At 42.0% G+C, this 15,630-nt stretch overlaps 1 protein-coding gene across 6 annotated transcripts in view; it reads left to right on the forward strand.

Annotated features, from left to right (window-relative positions):
* The first annotated feature begins 8,430 nt into the window (after positions 1–8,430).
* The window catches only part of PLG (plasminogen), a 44,028-nt gene continuing 36,828 nt past the window's right edge, over positions 8,431–15,630 (forward strand). For 4 of the 6 annotated variants that reach the window (XM_065888536.1, XM_065888537.1, XM_065888538.1 and 1 more), the window contains exons 1-3: positions 8,434–8,482; positions 12,918–13,053; positions 14,296–14,402. In XM_065888536.1, coding sequence (XP_065744608.1) covers positions 8,434–8,482; positions 12,918–13,053; positions 14,296–14,402 — 292 coding nt within the window. Of the gene's footprint in view, positions 8,483–12,917; positions 13,054–14,295; positions 14,403–15,630 lie in introns of all 6 variants that reach the window. The other 2 variants (XM_065888541.1, XM_065888542.1) reach the window with 1 other exon arrangement.

The following is a 15,630-nucleotide window of genomic DNA, read 5'->3' on the forward strand; positions in this document are numbered from 1 at the left end:
GATGAACAACACAATAAATGAAATTTTAAATCTCTAGAAGGAATCAGTAGCAGAATAACTGAGAAGAAGAATGGATAAGTGACCTGGAAGATAAAATAGTGGAAATAACTACTGCAGAGCAGAATAAAGAAAAAAGAATGAAAAGAATTGAGGACAGTCTTAGAGACCTCTGGGACAACATTAAACTCACCAACATTTGAATTATAGGGGTCCCAGAAGAAGAAGAGAAAAAGAAAGGGACTGAGAAAATATTAGAAGAGATTATAGTTGAAAATGTCCCTAATATGGGAAAGGAAATAGTCAGTCAAGTCCAGGAAGCACAGAGAGTCCCATACAGGATAAATCCAAGGAGAAACATGACAAGACACATATTAATCAAACTATCAAAAATTAAGTACAAAGAAAAAATATTAAAAGCAGCAAGGGAAAAACAACAAATAACGTACAAAGGAATCCCCATAATGTTAACAGCTGATCTTTCAGCAGAAACTCTGCAAGCCAGAAGAGAATAACAGGACATATTTAAAGTGATGAAAGGGAAAAACCTACAACCAAGATTACTCTACCCAGCAAGGATCTGATTCAAATTCAACAGAGAAATGAAAACCTTTATAGACAAGCAAAAGCTAAGAGAATTCAGCACCACCAAACCAGCTTTACAACAAATGCTAAAGGAACTTCTCTAGGCAGGAAACACAAGAGAAGGAAAAGACCTACAATAACAAACCCAAAACAATTAAGAAAATGGTAATAGGAACATACATATTGATAACTATCTTAAGTGTAAATGGATTAAATGCTCCAACCAAAAGACACAGACTGGCTGAATGGATACAAAAACACGACCCATATATATGCTGTCTACAAGAGACCCACTTCAGACCTAGGGACACATACAGACAGAAAGTGAGGGGATGGAAAAAGGTATTCCATGCAAATGGAAATCAAAAGAAAGCTGGAGTAGCAATACTCATATCAGACAAAATAGACTTTAAAATAAAGACTGTTACAAGAGACAAAGAAGGACGCTACATAATGATCAAGGGATCAATCCAAAGATAAGATATAACAATTGTAAATATTTATACACCCAACACAGGAGCACCTCAATACATAAGGCAAACGCTAACAGCCATAAAAGGGAATCGACAGTAACAGAATAATAGTAGGGAACTTTAACATCCCACTTTCACCAATGGACAGATCATCCAAAATGAAAATAAATAAGGAAACACAAGCTTTAAATGATACATTAAACAAGATGGACTTAATTGATGTTTATAGGACCTTCCATCCAAAAACAACAGAATACACTTTCTTCTCAAGTGCTCATGGAACATTCTCCAGGAGAGATCATACCTTGGGTCACAAATCAAGCCTTGGTGAATTTAAGAAAATTGCAATCGTGTCAAGTATCTTTTCCGACCACAATGCTATGAGACTAGATATCAATTACAGGAAAAAATCTGTAAAAAATACAAACACATGGAGGCTAAACAATACACTACTTAATAACCAAGAGATCACTGAAGAAATCAAAGAGGAAATCAAAAAATACCTAGAAACAAATAACAATGAAAACACAATGACCCAAAACCTATGGGATGCAGCAAAAGCAGTTCTAACAGGGAAGTTTATAGCAATACAATCCTACCTCAAGAAACATCTCAAATAAACAACCTAACCTTACACCTAAAGCAATTAGAGAAAGAAGAACAAAAAACCCCCAAAGTTAGCAGAAGGAAAGAAATCATAAAGATCAGATCAGAAAGAAATGAAAAAGAAATGAAGGAAAGGATAGCAAAGATCAATAAAACTGAAAGCTGGTTCTTTGAGAAGATAAACAAAATTGATAAACCATTAGCCAGACATATCAAGAAAAAAAGGGAGAAGACTCAAATCAATAGAATTAGAAATGAAAAAGGAGACGTAACAACTGACACTGCAGAAATACACAGGATCATGAGAGATTACTACAAGCAACTATATGCCAAAAAAATGGACAACCTGGAAGAAATGGACAAATTCTTAGAAAAGCACATTGAGTTACTTGTAGTGAGGTGGATGGACCTAGAGTCTGTCATACAGAGTGAAGTAAGTCAGAAAGAGAAAAACAAATACCCTATGCTAATATATATATATGGAATCTAAAAATTAAAAAAATTGAAGAACCTAGGGGCAGGACAGGAATAAAGACACAGATGTGGAGAATGGACTTGAGGACATGGGGAAGGGGAAGGGTAAGCTGGGAGGAAGTGAGAGAGTGGCATGGACATATATACACTACCAAATGTAAAATAGATAGCTAGTGGGAAGCAGCCGCACAGCACAGGGAGATCAGCTTGGTGCTTTGTGATGACCCAGAGGGGTGGGAGGGAGACGCAAGAGGGAGGAGATATGGGGATATATGTATATGTATAGCTGATTCACTTTGTTATAAAGCAGAAACTAACACACCCTTGTAAAGCAATTATACTCCAATAAAGATGTTAAAAAAAAAACTACAATGAGGTGTCACCTCACACCGGTCAGAATGGCCATCATCAAAAAGTCTACAAACAATAAATCCTGGAGAGGGTGTGGAGAAAAGGGAACCCTCGTACACTGTTGGTGAGAATGTAAATTGGTAAAGCCACTATGGAGAACAGTATGGAGTTTCCTTAAAAAACTAAAGATAGATCCACCAATCCCAGTCTTGGGCATATATCCAGAGAAAACCATACTTCGAAAAGATACATGCATCCCAGTGTTCACTGCAGCACTATTTACAATAGCCAAGATGTGGAAGCAACTTAAACGTCCATTGACTAAGGAATGGATAAAGAAGATGTAATATATGTGTGTGTGTGTGTATATATATATATATATACATATATATAAAATATTTTTTATATATATGGGAATATTACTGAGGCATAAAAAAGGATGAAATAATGCCATCTGCAGCAACATGGATGGGCCTAGAGATTTATCATACTAAGTGAAGTAAGTCAGAATAAGAAGGACAAATATCATATGATACCACTTGTATGTGGAATCTAAAATATGATACAAGTGAACTTATTTACAAAATAGAAACAGACTCACACACAGAAAACAAACTTATGGTTACCAAAGGGGAAAGGGGGAGAGGAATAAATTAGGAGTTTGGGACTAACAGATAAGCACTACTATATATAAAACAGATAAACAACAAGGTCATGCTGTATAGCACAGGGAACTATATTCAATATTTTGTGGGACTTCCCTGGCGGTCCAGTGGTTAAGACTGCGCTTCCAATGCAGGGGGCGTGAGTTCAATCCCTGGTCGGGGAGCTAAGATCTCACATGCTGTGCGGCAAGGCCAAAAAAATAAAATAAATTTTAAAAAACCTTAAAAAAAGTCTTGTAATAAATTATAATGGAAAAGAATATGAAGAATATATATATTTATTATATATATAATTGAATCACTTTGCTGTACACTAGAAACTAACACAACACTGAGAGAAAAGAAGAAGAAAAAAAGACTTCCCTTGTTCCATCCCAGGTCTTCTTTTCTTCTCTCAGGGTGACCTCATCCACGTCCCTTGTTTCAGTGTTATGTACCTGATTCTACATCTCCAGCCCAAACCTCTTCCCTGGGCCCTAGACCAGGAATCGGCAAGCATTTCCTGCAAAAAGCCAGGTAGTAAATATTTTATGGGCTTGCTGGCCAACATACAGCCTCAGTCACATCTACTCCACCACTCATTTTCACGCACATGCAGCCGTAGCCAACAGTAAATGAACAGGCCAGGCTGTGTGCCAATATAACTTTATTTACAAAACCAGGAGGCTGCCTGATGGGCTACAGTTTGCCAACGCCTGCTCTAGACCCAAATATCCAATTGCCTTCTGGGCAACTGGGGACTTTCACAAGGTCCCAAACATAACACGTCTCCAAGCAAACTCATCTTACTCTTTCCTTCTCAATGAAGATACCGCTCTCTACCATATACCCAAGACATAAATGCCGGCCCCAGCCTTGATTTCACTCACCAGACTCAGTCACAAAATCCTGTCAACTCTCCTTTCTAACCATCTCCCTAATCCGGTCCTGTTTTCTGTCCCCATTGCCTCCTTTCAGACACCTCTCATCTCTCACCTCCTTCCTCCGGGCTTCTTATGATGCCCTCACCACACGTCAGGCAGAAGGATGAGGCCACTCTTCCATTTTTAAAACCCTTCAAGGGTCCCCGCCGTTCTCGCCGCAGTGTCGATGGGATTCGGTCTCTTCATCATTTCCGATTTCAGCCTGAAGGACTTTCAATCGCCTGGATGGAACCCTCGCCTCTGCGATTTCGCACATTCTTTCTTTCTGCTCAGAACACACTTCTCCTGCTTCTCACCTCTCCTGCCTGTCATCTAGGGTCGATGTCACTTCCCAGGGAAGCGTGTCCTCACTCCTCCAGCCGAGGGCGTGTCCCTCCGCCCCGGGACGGCCTGGCCGCGCTGCCTCACAGTCCGACTGGCGGACGCGCACCGCCCCCACCCGGTCACGTGGGAAACTCGCGGAGGGCGGGGAGAGTCTCCTCTCGTCCGCTCGGCGCTCGGCGCAGCGCTAGACGCACTGCAGGCACGGAAGAGGCGTCTACTGAAGGATGGTGCCCAGGCTGGTGCGCACCTTCCTTGAAACTCTGCCCGTCCCTCACCCCGCCAACCCCATGCTTCCCTCGGGGAACCTTCGGCCGCCTCCGCCGCCGGAGGCGGGTCTGGCAGCGGATGAGCCGGCGATGAGGAAGGGGTCGTTTCTTGGGGTCCAGGTGTGATGCGGCGGCCTCTGTTGGCTGGTGTCTTACCTGCGTGCAGAGATGGTGGGTCTCCCCGAGCACCCGGGAGGCCCGGGCAGGCCTGGGCTCCTCCAGCCTCTGGATGTCAGGTCGACGTGTAGGAGCGGCTGGTAAGCCGGTGGCGTCAATCAGGCCTGAAGAACTGTCCGGGCTGGGGAGGGGGGCGTGGAGCGGGGGGAGAGGGCCTCTCCCGTCCCACTCACACTACTCGTGAGCTCTCAGAAATCAGCCAGAGGTTGGCTTAGGCTCCCCGATCTAGAAATTCTGTAACTTTTGACTCTCCCTGGGCAAGTTTCTGAAAGGAAAGGAGAAAGGTACGCCACCTTCAGATGAATGAGAACACGGTTCCTAGATGATATGCCCTAATAAACTCACACAGTGAAAGCAATCTGCAAATTGGCATTGAGGGCAAAGATAAACTTGCTATGAACCTTTGCAATGATGTAAGGCTTACTTTGAGCCCTTAATAGATGAATTAATTTTGTGCTGTTTTTTTTTTTTTGAAATGACGTCTTTGCGGGGAAGATTCAGAGACGTTCATGATAAAGAAATGACTTGCTGTATAGTAGAAATTAACAACATTGTAAATTATATTTCAATAAAGTAAATTTTTAAAAAATTTTAAAAAAAGAAACGAGCTGCCTTAGAATGACAGTTGCCAGATGGCAGAGCCTGGGCTGAGAAGAGCTAGGGCTGCAGGAAGGTGGAAAGTCAGTGGGGGAAAGGTGACAGGTGCCGACATCAGGCCAGCAACGCGAGGTCCACGCAATCTCACCTGGGAAGATGTCACATGGCCACAGCTTCCATCTCACCTGCAGGGTGGGTGCAAGTGAGACCAAAGGGGCTTCTACCCCACTCCCCTGGTGAGCTTGGCCTTACCTTGTGTTCAAGGTGCTTGCAAGGAATTCACCACTTCAATGCCAGGAGGGGAGGAAGTAGCTAATTCTTCCCTTCCTGTGGGAGCCTGAGTCCTGAGTGGATCTTGGTTGCAGGCCCCATGCTGGGAAGAGCCTCTCGCTTATTTTGGTGTCCTTATCCCCCCCCCCCGCCCCCACAAACGCCCACTACAAGTGCAGCAGCAGACTCCATGCATCTCAGGTGCAAAAGTTTCCTGCAGTTCCTTTAAGGGGAGGCTGGGGGAAGGTAGAGACTGTGATTTGTACCTTTTCTCTAATCCTAGAAAAATCTAACACCTACTATTTGGTCAATAAATATTTAATGAATTGAACTCAAGGAGAATACACATCTCAGAATTTATTCAACCTGCTAACACTATACCGAGACGATCTTTTTCTTTATCTCTTTCCTCAGCTTCTGCCATTCTTTCAAATAGAAAATGACTTATATTGAATTAATTGTCTTTACAGCCTTGGGCAAAACCACTGCCCAAGCCCCGCCCCCCCCCCCCCCCCCCCCAGAGTGCCAGTGTGGGATTCCTACATACGATCTAGAATAGTCCGTCACTTTGTGCCTACCCTGCGCCTATGAAGCTGAACCCTGTAGGGCAGTGCCGTAATGGGAGTCTGTATCCATCCACACTGTCTACACCTAAGCAACACATTCCTCTTTCCTCTTCTCTTTACACACGGCAGAATAGGGGGCACAATAGCCAAACGCTGCTTTGTGTTTACCTGTGTTGTCGTGATGCTGATGTATTGAGAAGGTGGTGAAGAATACATAGTCAGAAGGCCATTGGAGGGCAGCCTCATTCACAAAATAACATTTGTAGGGGCTTCCCTGGTGGCGCAGTGGTTAAGAATCCGCCTGCCAATGCAGGGGACACGGATTCGATCTTCCCCTGGTCCGGGAAGATCCCACATGCCGTGGAACAGCTAAGCCCGTGCGCCACAACTAGTGAACCTGCGCTCTAGAGCCGCGAGCCACAACTCCTGAGCCCGCACGCTGCAACTACTGAAGCCCGCGTTCCTAGAGCCCGTACTCCGCAACAAGAGAAGCCACTGCAATGAGAAGCCCACGCACCACAAGGAAGAGGAGCCCCGCCTGGCCGCAGCTAGAGAAAGCCTGCACGCAGCAACAAAGACCCAATGCAGCCAAAAATAAAATAAACAAAATAACATTTGTAGAACCAAATATATTCTAGAAGCTTCCACAAGGAAAGGGGGCAAAATGCATACCACTACCATCCATATCAAAAAAACAAAACAAAACAGGAAAAGGACGTTTATGCAGATGTAGAATTTCTGATAGCATTGTTCCTGAGGTGCCTTATCCATGAGGCGGTACTAAAGTATTTTAAGTGGAAGTAAATGTGTAGTGGCAACATCATGTATTACCTGTTTTCTCCCCCAAAGTATTTTCTGAAACACACCAACATAATTCCCCTAAGAGACATTTCAGATACGTTAAGACAAAAAGTCTTCCCAAGACTGATTTCTCAATTTGCTTCCACCTTGTGTCCCATTGAATAAACTGGGCCACTAGGTGAGAGGGAGGGGAGAAAGCTGGGACATGGTGGAAAAACAGGAAATGTGCCAGGTCCTCCCAGCCCCTCATGATGGTGCTACCATCTTGTTCTCCAGCACATTCTGTTCTTGTGAATTCTGCACACAGTACTTCAACCCCAGGCAATTCTGCAGGAGGGTCCATCCAAGACGATCGGTGCCCACCTCTACGTTTTGCTGGTTAATTTATAGAAAGGAATTTCATAGCATGGAGAGAGGAGTGTTTTGAGTTCTTCTTTCACAATTAAAATAGAGCCAATTCCTGAATATTATTGAACACTCACGTAAGAGTTTTAAAGCATGTACTACCTGGTCATTCTAGCCTTAAGCCAGGGCAAAGTACAGAATCAACAATTAAAATCAAGACATTCTTTAAACTTGATTTTCCCACTCTTGCTTTATTTCATGAGGATGAGACTGTAATGCACTGTGAATTCATTGGGGGAAAAGATCGACATTTTATAACATCATCTATAATCATGGAAACCATATGAGTCCATTGGACATAAAGTTTGATAATAATGAAATATTGTAACTTACGTAGTGATTTCTACACTGGTACAATGTGGAGATGTTAATAGTGATGCTCTAGCTTAAGTCTGTAATCTGAGGCCAAATAGATTTTGTCCGTTGGCTTCATCCCTTGTGAGCTAAGTGACCTTGGGAAAGTTAAACCTTCTCAGCCTGAGTCACCTCATCTGAAGTGGGGGTGATAATAATATCGCCTGTTTGGAAGGTTGGATGAAACTATGCAGAAGGTCTGGTATAGGAAAGTCCTCAGCAAATGTTAGCTATTGTTGGAATTTTTTTTTTCACCCAAAAGAAAGAGAGTGAAATAAGAGGGAAGGAAAGAAGAGTAAGTGGGAACGATGATGGGCTGGGGGCAAGGAGGGAAGCAGGAGGCAGTGTGGGGCAGCCGAGGGGGCGGGCAGCCTCCACCGCTTCCCAGCATCTATTGCAGACTCCGCTCTCAAACATTTTGTAAGATCCTCCTGTCAAGGTAATGTTTGAACACTTCAGAGCACAGTGGCAATGGGCCTCCAAGAGAATAATTAACTCCATGTGATTATCTTGTTTGTGGTGCATTTCCTCTCATGTAAGTCAATAACATCTTGGGATTGGGACACACTGCTTTCCGGACACTGCTGGTCAGTCCCAAAATGGTACATATGGAGGTGGTCCTTCTACTTCTTTTATTTCTGAAATCAGGTAAGACACGGAGAGTTTTTTCACTTTAATCAATATATTTTTTCCTAGCAATGTATTAAAAATAGATCCATGATGGTTTCATGTGCAACTTGTTGAACTTAGCTTTTGACTCGTGAGATTCCCAGGTCATGATCTAAGAATGAGGAAATCTTCAAGAAATGTTTTGTTTCCCTCACGGGAATACCGGAGACAAGTGGGCAGAGAAAATAACGCATGACGTTTTCAGTCTAAAAGATGGAGCCCACGTGATGGTTATTTTAGTTAGAAAAAAAAATAGCCCAGATAGCTAACAGCCCCAAAAGCTGTTAGTCTCTTCGCCTGGTTCTTAGTTTGGTTAACGTAGACCATTTTTGTTAAGGTGTCGTATTTTTCTGACTTTCAAATGTAAACAGTGAAATATCTCTGACCATATTCTTTGACCAGTCCGTGGCTGTGTTGACCTGTTCTCTGTTTGTTATGACTTAAGGAAGGCTTTCCATACATATAAGTTTGCTTCTTATGCCTGGAGAAATCACAGGCATCGATCTGCAGGATGATGTCCATACAATAATTCAACAAATCTCCACTGAGTACCTGAGGTAGGCCGGGCACATTTTTATTCATACATGCATATGTGTGTGTCCTTTACTAAGTCCAGCTTATTTAGCTGATACCATAGGTATTGTAGTAGATTTATACCCATTTTATAGATGAGGAAATCTGTCCTTAGGAAAATCACATTATTTGCCTATTGACCAAACTCCCAGAAACCAGGACTTTAGCCAGGGCTTTCTGAGAAGGAATCTGATGCTTCTTCCCACTTTTTCAACTTTGCTTAAACCTTTGTTAAAATATTCTAAGCATGTCTTCGTAGTTCTTTTTTTTTTTTTTTTGACAGCTTTATTGAGATATAATTCACATACTATACAATTCATCCATTTAAAGCATACGATCCGAAGGTTTTCAGTATTCAGAGTTATGCACCTATCACAATACATTTTAGAACATTTTTATTACCCCCCCAAATAAACTCCACACCCCTTAGCTGTCACCTCCAACCCCTCTTCTCCCCTCTCCCTAACCTCCATCCCCGGCCAGCCCCTGGCGATCACTAATCTACTTTCTGTCTCTGATTTGCCTGTTTCGGACATTGCTTGTTTTTTTTTTTTTTTTTACATCTTTATTGGAGTATAATTGCTTTACAATGGTGTGTTAGTTTCTGCTTTATAACAAAGTGAATCAGTTATACATATACATACGTTCCCGTATCTCCTCCCTCCTGCATCTCCCTCCCTCCCACCCTCCCTATCCCACCCCTCCAGGTGGTCACAAAGCACCGAGCTGATCTCCCTGTGCTATGCGACTGCCTCCCACTAGCTATCTATCTTACGCTTGGTAGTGTATATATGTCCACTGGACATTTCTTATAAGCGGAATCATACATTATGTTAGTGGTTCTTCATATAAACAATGTATAGATACTTGAAATTCAATTTATAAGTAGCCAGATAAAATTTTACGAGCTGTACTTTAAATCAGAGTCAAATACACTTGAATTTAGTGGAGCCATCTAAAGAAATATCAAAGGAAAAACAGCAGAAAGTTGCATAAAGAGGTTTTCATGGGAAATGGTTGTGGGGAGTGGCACAGGGGTGCACGCTCTATTTTATTATTACTTTATTTTTTTGTGCACACTCTATTTTAGTCTATGGGAAGCGGGACCTGGAACTCTGGATACAGTGGGACACACCCAGATGTTAGAACAGACTTCTCCGCGGCAGGATTAACATACATCTTCACCAGAAGGGGGAAAAAAGACTTGCGTAAGCTCTTTTTGAAAGGAAGGCATTTACTCTGTCTTTCCGTGGAAGTGTTTCATCTTTCCAGTGCACTGAAATGACCAGGGAGAGGAACAAAAATCTCCTTTTACAGCTGTTCTCAGTGACAGGCGGAAACGCAGTTTGCATTTCACAAACCACAAAGTCTTTTCTTTCAAACACACAAGCATGGGTGTACATATACACAGTACCATGATTTTAAAAAAATACAAACCCACATTATTAATAAAATATACTTGTTTTGGTACCAATATACATCTACACTCAGCATAGAATATAAAAATACTTTTGTTACTAAAAAAATTTGTCTAATATTTCTTGGTCAATAAACAAAGTGTATTGCACCACATTGTCACACGTTCCCTGGAATTAAAGAAAGAAATTATTGGGGGAAAACTTTTCAAAGTCAAAAGAATAAACTTTATTCTCTTCTGGGATATTTCTTTGGTGTATCAGCTCCTAAGGTGGGTCTCAGCAGCTATATGCTATGAAACATACTAACATAACATAATTAAAGGGTGATAAAAATGGAAGTTTTCTTGTTTTGATATCATTTACACCCCGGCCTGCTCTACTTTCTAAGAACTCTTCAAAAGATCTAATTTCAGTCTTTATAGGATATATTTTATAGAGTTCTTATGTTTGTTTTTAAAGTCACATCCTGATCTATAGAATTTACCAAAGCACAACTCTTCCTGGAAATGAGAGCACCAATTGGGAGAAAAATACAGGATGACGACATGGGTATGGGTCTAAAATATCTATTTCTCTATAATCTCTTGATACATGTATCAGGTGCTTTTTTGGTGTATTGAACAACATCAGTCAACTTCCTATTCAGGGATGGAACCATCCATCCTTCCAGTTTGGAGAATCTCAGGTCGAGGAAGGAAGAGCAGAGGCAGGGAGAGGGTGGGCTCTGCAAACGGCTTTGTCTTAATCCAGGAAAGTGCATCACACCCTTGTGGTGTGTGTGGGTGTTAAGGGATGGCCCTTCTGAGAATGAGGATGTGACCCTTCATGACCCTTCCTACCAGATAGTTTTCATCAGTGCCCAAACATGCTCTAGAATGCCTCATCTTCAAAAATTCCTGAGAGGACCTAGAGCTGATCACACTAAGCCAGTCAGGCAGAGACAAATATCCCATGATATACCTTATATGTGGAATCTAAAAAAATGATACAAATGAACTTATTTACAAAACAGAAATAGACTTAAAGACATAGAAAACAAACTTCTGGTTACCAAAGGGGAAAGAGGGGGGAGGGATGAATCAGGAGGATAACCAACAAGGACCTACTGTATAGCACAGGGAACTCTACTCAATATCTTGTAATAACCTATAATGGAAGAGAATCTAAAAAAGAATACATATGTATAATTGAATCACTTTGCTCTACACCTGAAAGTAACACAACATTGTAAATCAACTATATTTCAATAGAAATTTTTTTAAAATTTCTGAGATTTCATATGGCCTCTAGGAAATGCTCCTTTCACAGCCAGATTTCTGCAAAGACTTGTCTTCCCTGCTGTTCCCACCGCCTCTCTTGACCGCTCTTCAACACGCTCACCCTGGCTTTGATCTCCACCCCTCCCCTCAAAGTGGTCAAAGTTGCCGGGTTGCCTAATCCCATTTAGGCAAACTTTAGGAAACTTTGCTGTCTCCATGAAATTAACCTCTTTTAGCCCCTCACCCTATGAAAACGGCTGGTGTTCCATCTCAAAAGGATAGAGGCTGAGTCTCCAGGCTTGGAGTAGAGCTGCCACAGCTGTCTCAGGCGCCACGTGTCTCAGGAGTACTCTTTGTAGCCGTGCGGTGGGAACATGGCTGAGACACCGCTGGCCACCCTCTGCAGTAGCAAGGGGGCAGAGCGACCTTCAAACAGACTCTTTGCCTCAGATTTTATGTCCGAGGAAAATCAAGGCCATTGTTTGTCCCAGGCTCTGCTGTTGTTTCCTCAGAAATGCCAGAAAGCTGTCATCATCTTGGCAAAACTGATTTCTCTTTAATAAATAGTGAGGTGTCACTCTACCAAGTCCAGTATAAAAATGGCCATGTATGGTGGTCAAGAGTTAGTCCAGCTCTTATTTATTCTCGACATCATCAACTCACCAAGGTTTTTGTATCTTGTGGTGGAGCCATTCAGAGTGTGCTGATCCCATCAGTTTAAGTGACAGCGCCACAACTAAAGTTTGCACTGTAGGGAATCGAATAGTGGCCTCCAGTTCCTATTTATACCCAAGGATGGACAAATCAACATCAAAGTTGCCCTTGGTTGTCTCTTACTGTTCCATCATGATATGCAATTACTAGCAAACAGATCAAATTTTTTCTTATTTAACGTTTCATACCCATTAACGTAGTAACATGGAAGTTGATCAAGAGTTCCAATCTATTAACCTAACAATCCAGTTGATCTTTTAACCTAGTGCCATCTATTCACGGAACTGTTTTCCTAATTAAACATTTTTATTCACAGCCGCCCATTCTGCTTCCAACGGAGCAGCCAGTTTTACTTCGTTGATGGAAAGCGAATAGTTTACAGATTCATGAGGATTAAACAACGGTGTTGATGCATTTATCAGTTGTGCCACTTTTATCTTCCATTTGTAGGTCTCGGAGACCCCCTGGATGACTATGTAAATATCCAGGGAGCTTCCCTGTTTAGTTTGACGCGGAAGCAGCTGGTGACAGGAAGCATAGACGAATGTGCAACAAAGTGTGAGGAGGAAAGAGATTTCATTTGCAGGTATTTTCTTGGTCACTGCGCCTACGCAGAAATCCTGCTGCTTGAGACGCTATTATGTTGATCACGAGAAATTTGCTCAGGGATTTATCAGTGAAAATAGAGGAATTTCATGGGATTGGAGTTTGGAATCTGTATTTGCTCTCTGTATCTGAAACCATACGGTTTCTTGTTAATTAGTGACCCCTTTAGAAAAATGCCCGCAAAGGAAGTTATTTATTTTTACACATGACATCGGCAGCTATTGTTCTGAGCTCTAGTTTCTAACATTATCGTCGGTAAGTATTTATTGAGGATCACGTGACTAGAAGTGTCCTAGACCCTAAGGAGCCACAAAGCATTTATACAGTGATCGGCACCTGGGGAGGTACATATATATCAGTATATATGATAGATTTTTGTGTAGATACAAAAGCCAGTGCTTGCCCTTTGGAATTTATGGTGTAGTCACAGAAACTGGATAAAATATAAAAATTTTTTAAAAATCAGCCAATGCGAGACATTGATAAGTGACGTAATCAATACGTGCTCTATGAAGATTCAGAGGAAAGAACAATCCTAAGAGTTGGGATGACCAGGGAAGGCCTGGGGAGGAGGTGGGAACTGAGCTGGGCTTTGAAGGGTGAGATCTTAGTAAATACTGACCATGCGGGAGGGATTCTAGGCAGAGGGCAGCACGGCTGGGCACCCGTGAGAGGGACGATGAAAGGACCAAGTCAGCTGAAGCAAAGGTTCACACAGGAGATGGGGCAGGAAAGGAAACCATGGACGGCTTTGATGCCAGGCTCAGCATCCATGCAGGACTGAGGTACAGTGCAGGGAGGTGTGAGGGGAAGGGAGTAGAATGCAGAGACATGGTCAAGGGGAAGTTACAGGAGTCCACGTGGGCCCTCTCAGGAATGGGTTTAAAGCACTCAGTTGCTTCTTTCCAGCACAAAGCCAATATTCTGGCACTTCATTAAGAAAACTAGTGAAGAAAGAATAAAGCAGTTGAAACAGAGGGGGGGAAAAAAGAGAAAGTTTGGAGGGGGAGGAGGTAAAGGTAGAAGAAAACAAGAGTAGCTACCATGTTCCTGCATCCTTTGAAGATACTTCATTGATACAGTGCCAAGTTGAATTGGAAGTAACAAATTCTGAGCTCCTTGATTCATCAAGAAGAGTTATCTTTAGTCTCTTCCTTATTAATAAAACTTTGCTTTCCTTAAATAAAGGAAAAAAGTTGTGTTTTCTGATTCTCTTCTGCAGGGCATTCCAGTATCACAGTAAAGAACAACAATGTGTGATAATGGCTGAAAACAGCAAGTTTTCCCCAGTCCTTAGGATGAGGGATGTCGTTTTATTTGAGAAGAGAAGTACGTACAACGTTTTCTTCCTTCTCCCCATTCCCCTCCCCCTTCCCTCCCCCAGCCCATTGAATGTCTGTAATTTATCAGACCAGCGAATGAAGGCGCTGTGGTGTAGTGAAATTGAATTTGGAGTCAGAAGATCTGGCCACTAACCCACTACGTCAACCTGTATATATGACTTCACCTTTTAAGTTTCATTTCTCTTGGTTTAAAGACGAAGGGATTGGATTTACAAAATCACTTCCACCTCTATGACCCTGAAAATAAGATACTGAAAATTTTATTTTATTTTTAAGGAGAAGAGGGAGAGTCTACAAGTTTCTTATGATCTTGGTGTTTTGTTCTGCAGGGACCACAGTCCTTGGTCTGAAACCTGGAGAAATAGCAAAACTGAGGTGTTTTCAATCTGCAGTAACATTTGAATAGAGAAAATATTCTTATTTTTACTCTTACATGTTCCACTTTTTTTCAGGCATGGTCTGTATTTCCCTTAGACTCTGAAATGGTGTCTTTTGAAAATGTGCAGAAGTTGCAGTTCCTTTCCCATAGTTTCCTTGAAAACTCTAGATCTTTCGTTGTTTAGGATCACGGGTGGCCTAGATTCCTACGGAAGTTGCATGTCTTCTAAGATGTGTAAAAGTTCATTAAGTCTGTACGAAGGTTTAAGTGAATAATGATGCTTTCAAAACTATTTCCTATTCTCTGTTGCTGGCGAGGTAGTAAGACTATTTTGATAACAATTTTGATCTCCAAATATTCTGTATCAGAGGTGTTGAACTCAACCAGAAACATCCTATCTCACTGATTCTTGACAATGGCTTACAACATTCTAGTTTCCCCACAAAACTCTAAACAAGATTTTGAGAAGTGTTTTTTTAGGTTAGGATTCTATCTACACATTGGTTCATCCTCTTAGGTTTAATTATCTGTGCGTCTGCTATACACACGTCTAGCCCACTGTTTAGCTCTAATCCTTGAGTCTAAAGTGCGGATTATATCTGAAGTTTATCCGTTGACGTTACTAGTTCTTACAATCCCACTGTCCGTCAGATTTTTAAAAAGGCTGGTGGGATACTCTCTGCAAAATGCTAACATTTAAACATGTCCTTTGTAAATTGTTAACCAGAGGATCATGGGGGTGACCTCTAGGCTTAGTTTGGATAGTTGAAGAGTTGCCTGTTTTCAAGGGGATGGAAAGGAGCAAAAGGTTATATAAACTCTGGCGGGTACATAC

Source organism: Phocoena phocoena, chromosome 12, assembly GCF_963924675.1.
Source record: "Phocoena phocoena chromosome 12, mPhoPho1.1, whole genome shotgun sequence".
NCBI classification, from domain to species: Eukaryota; Metazoa; Chordata; class Mammalia; order Artiodactyla; family Phocoenidae; genus Phocoena; species Phocoena phocoena.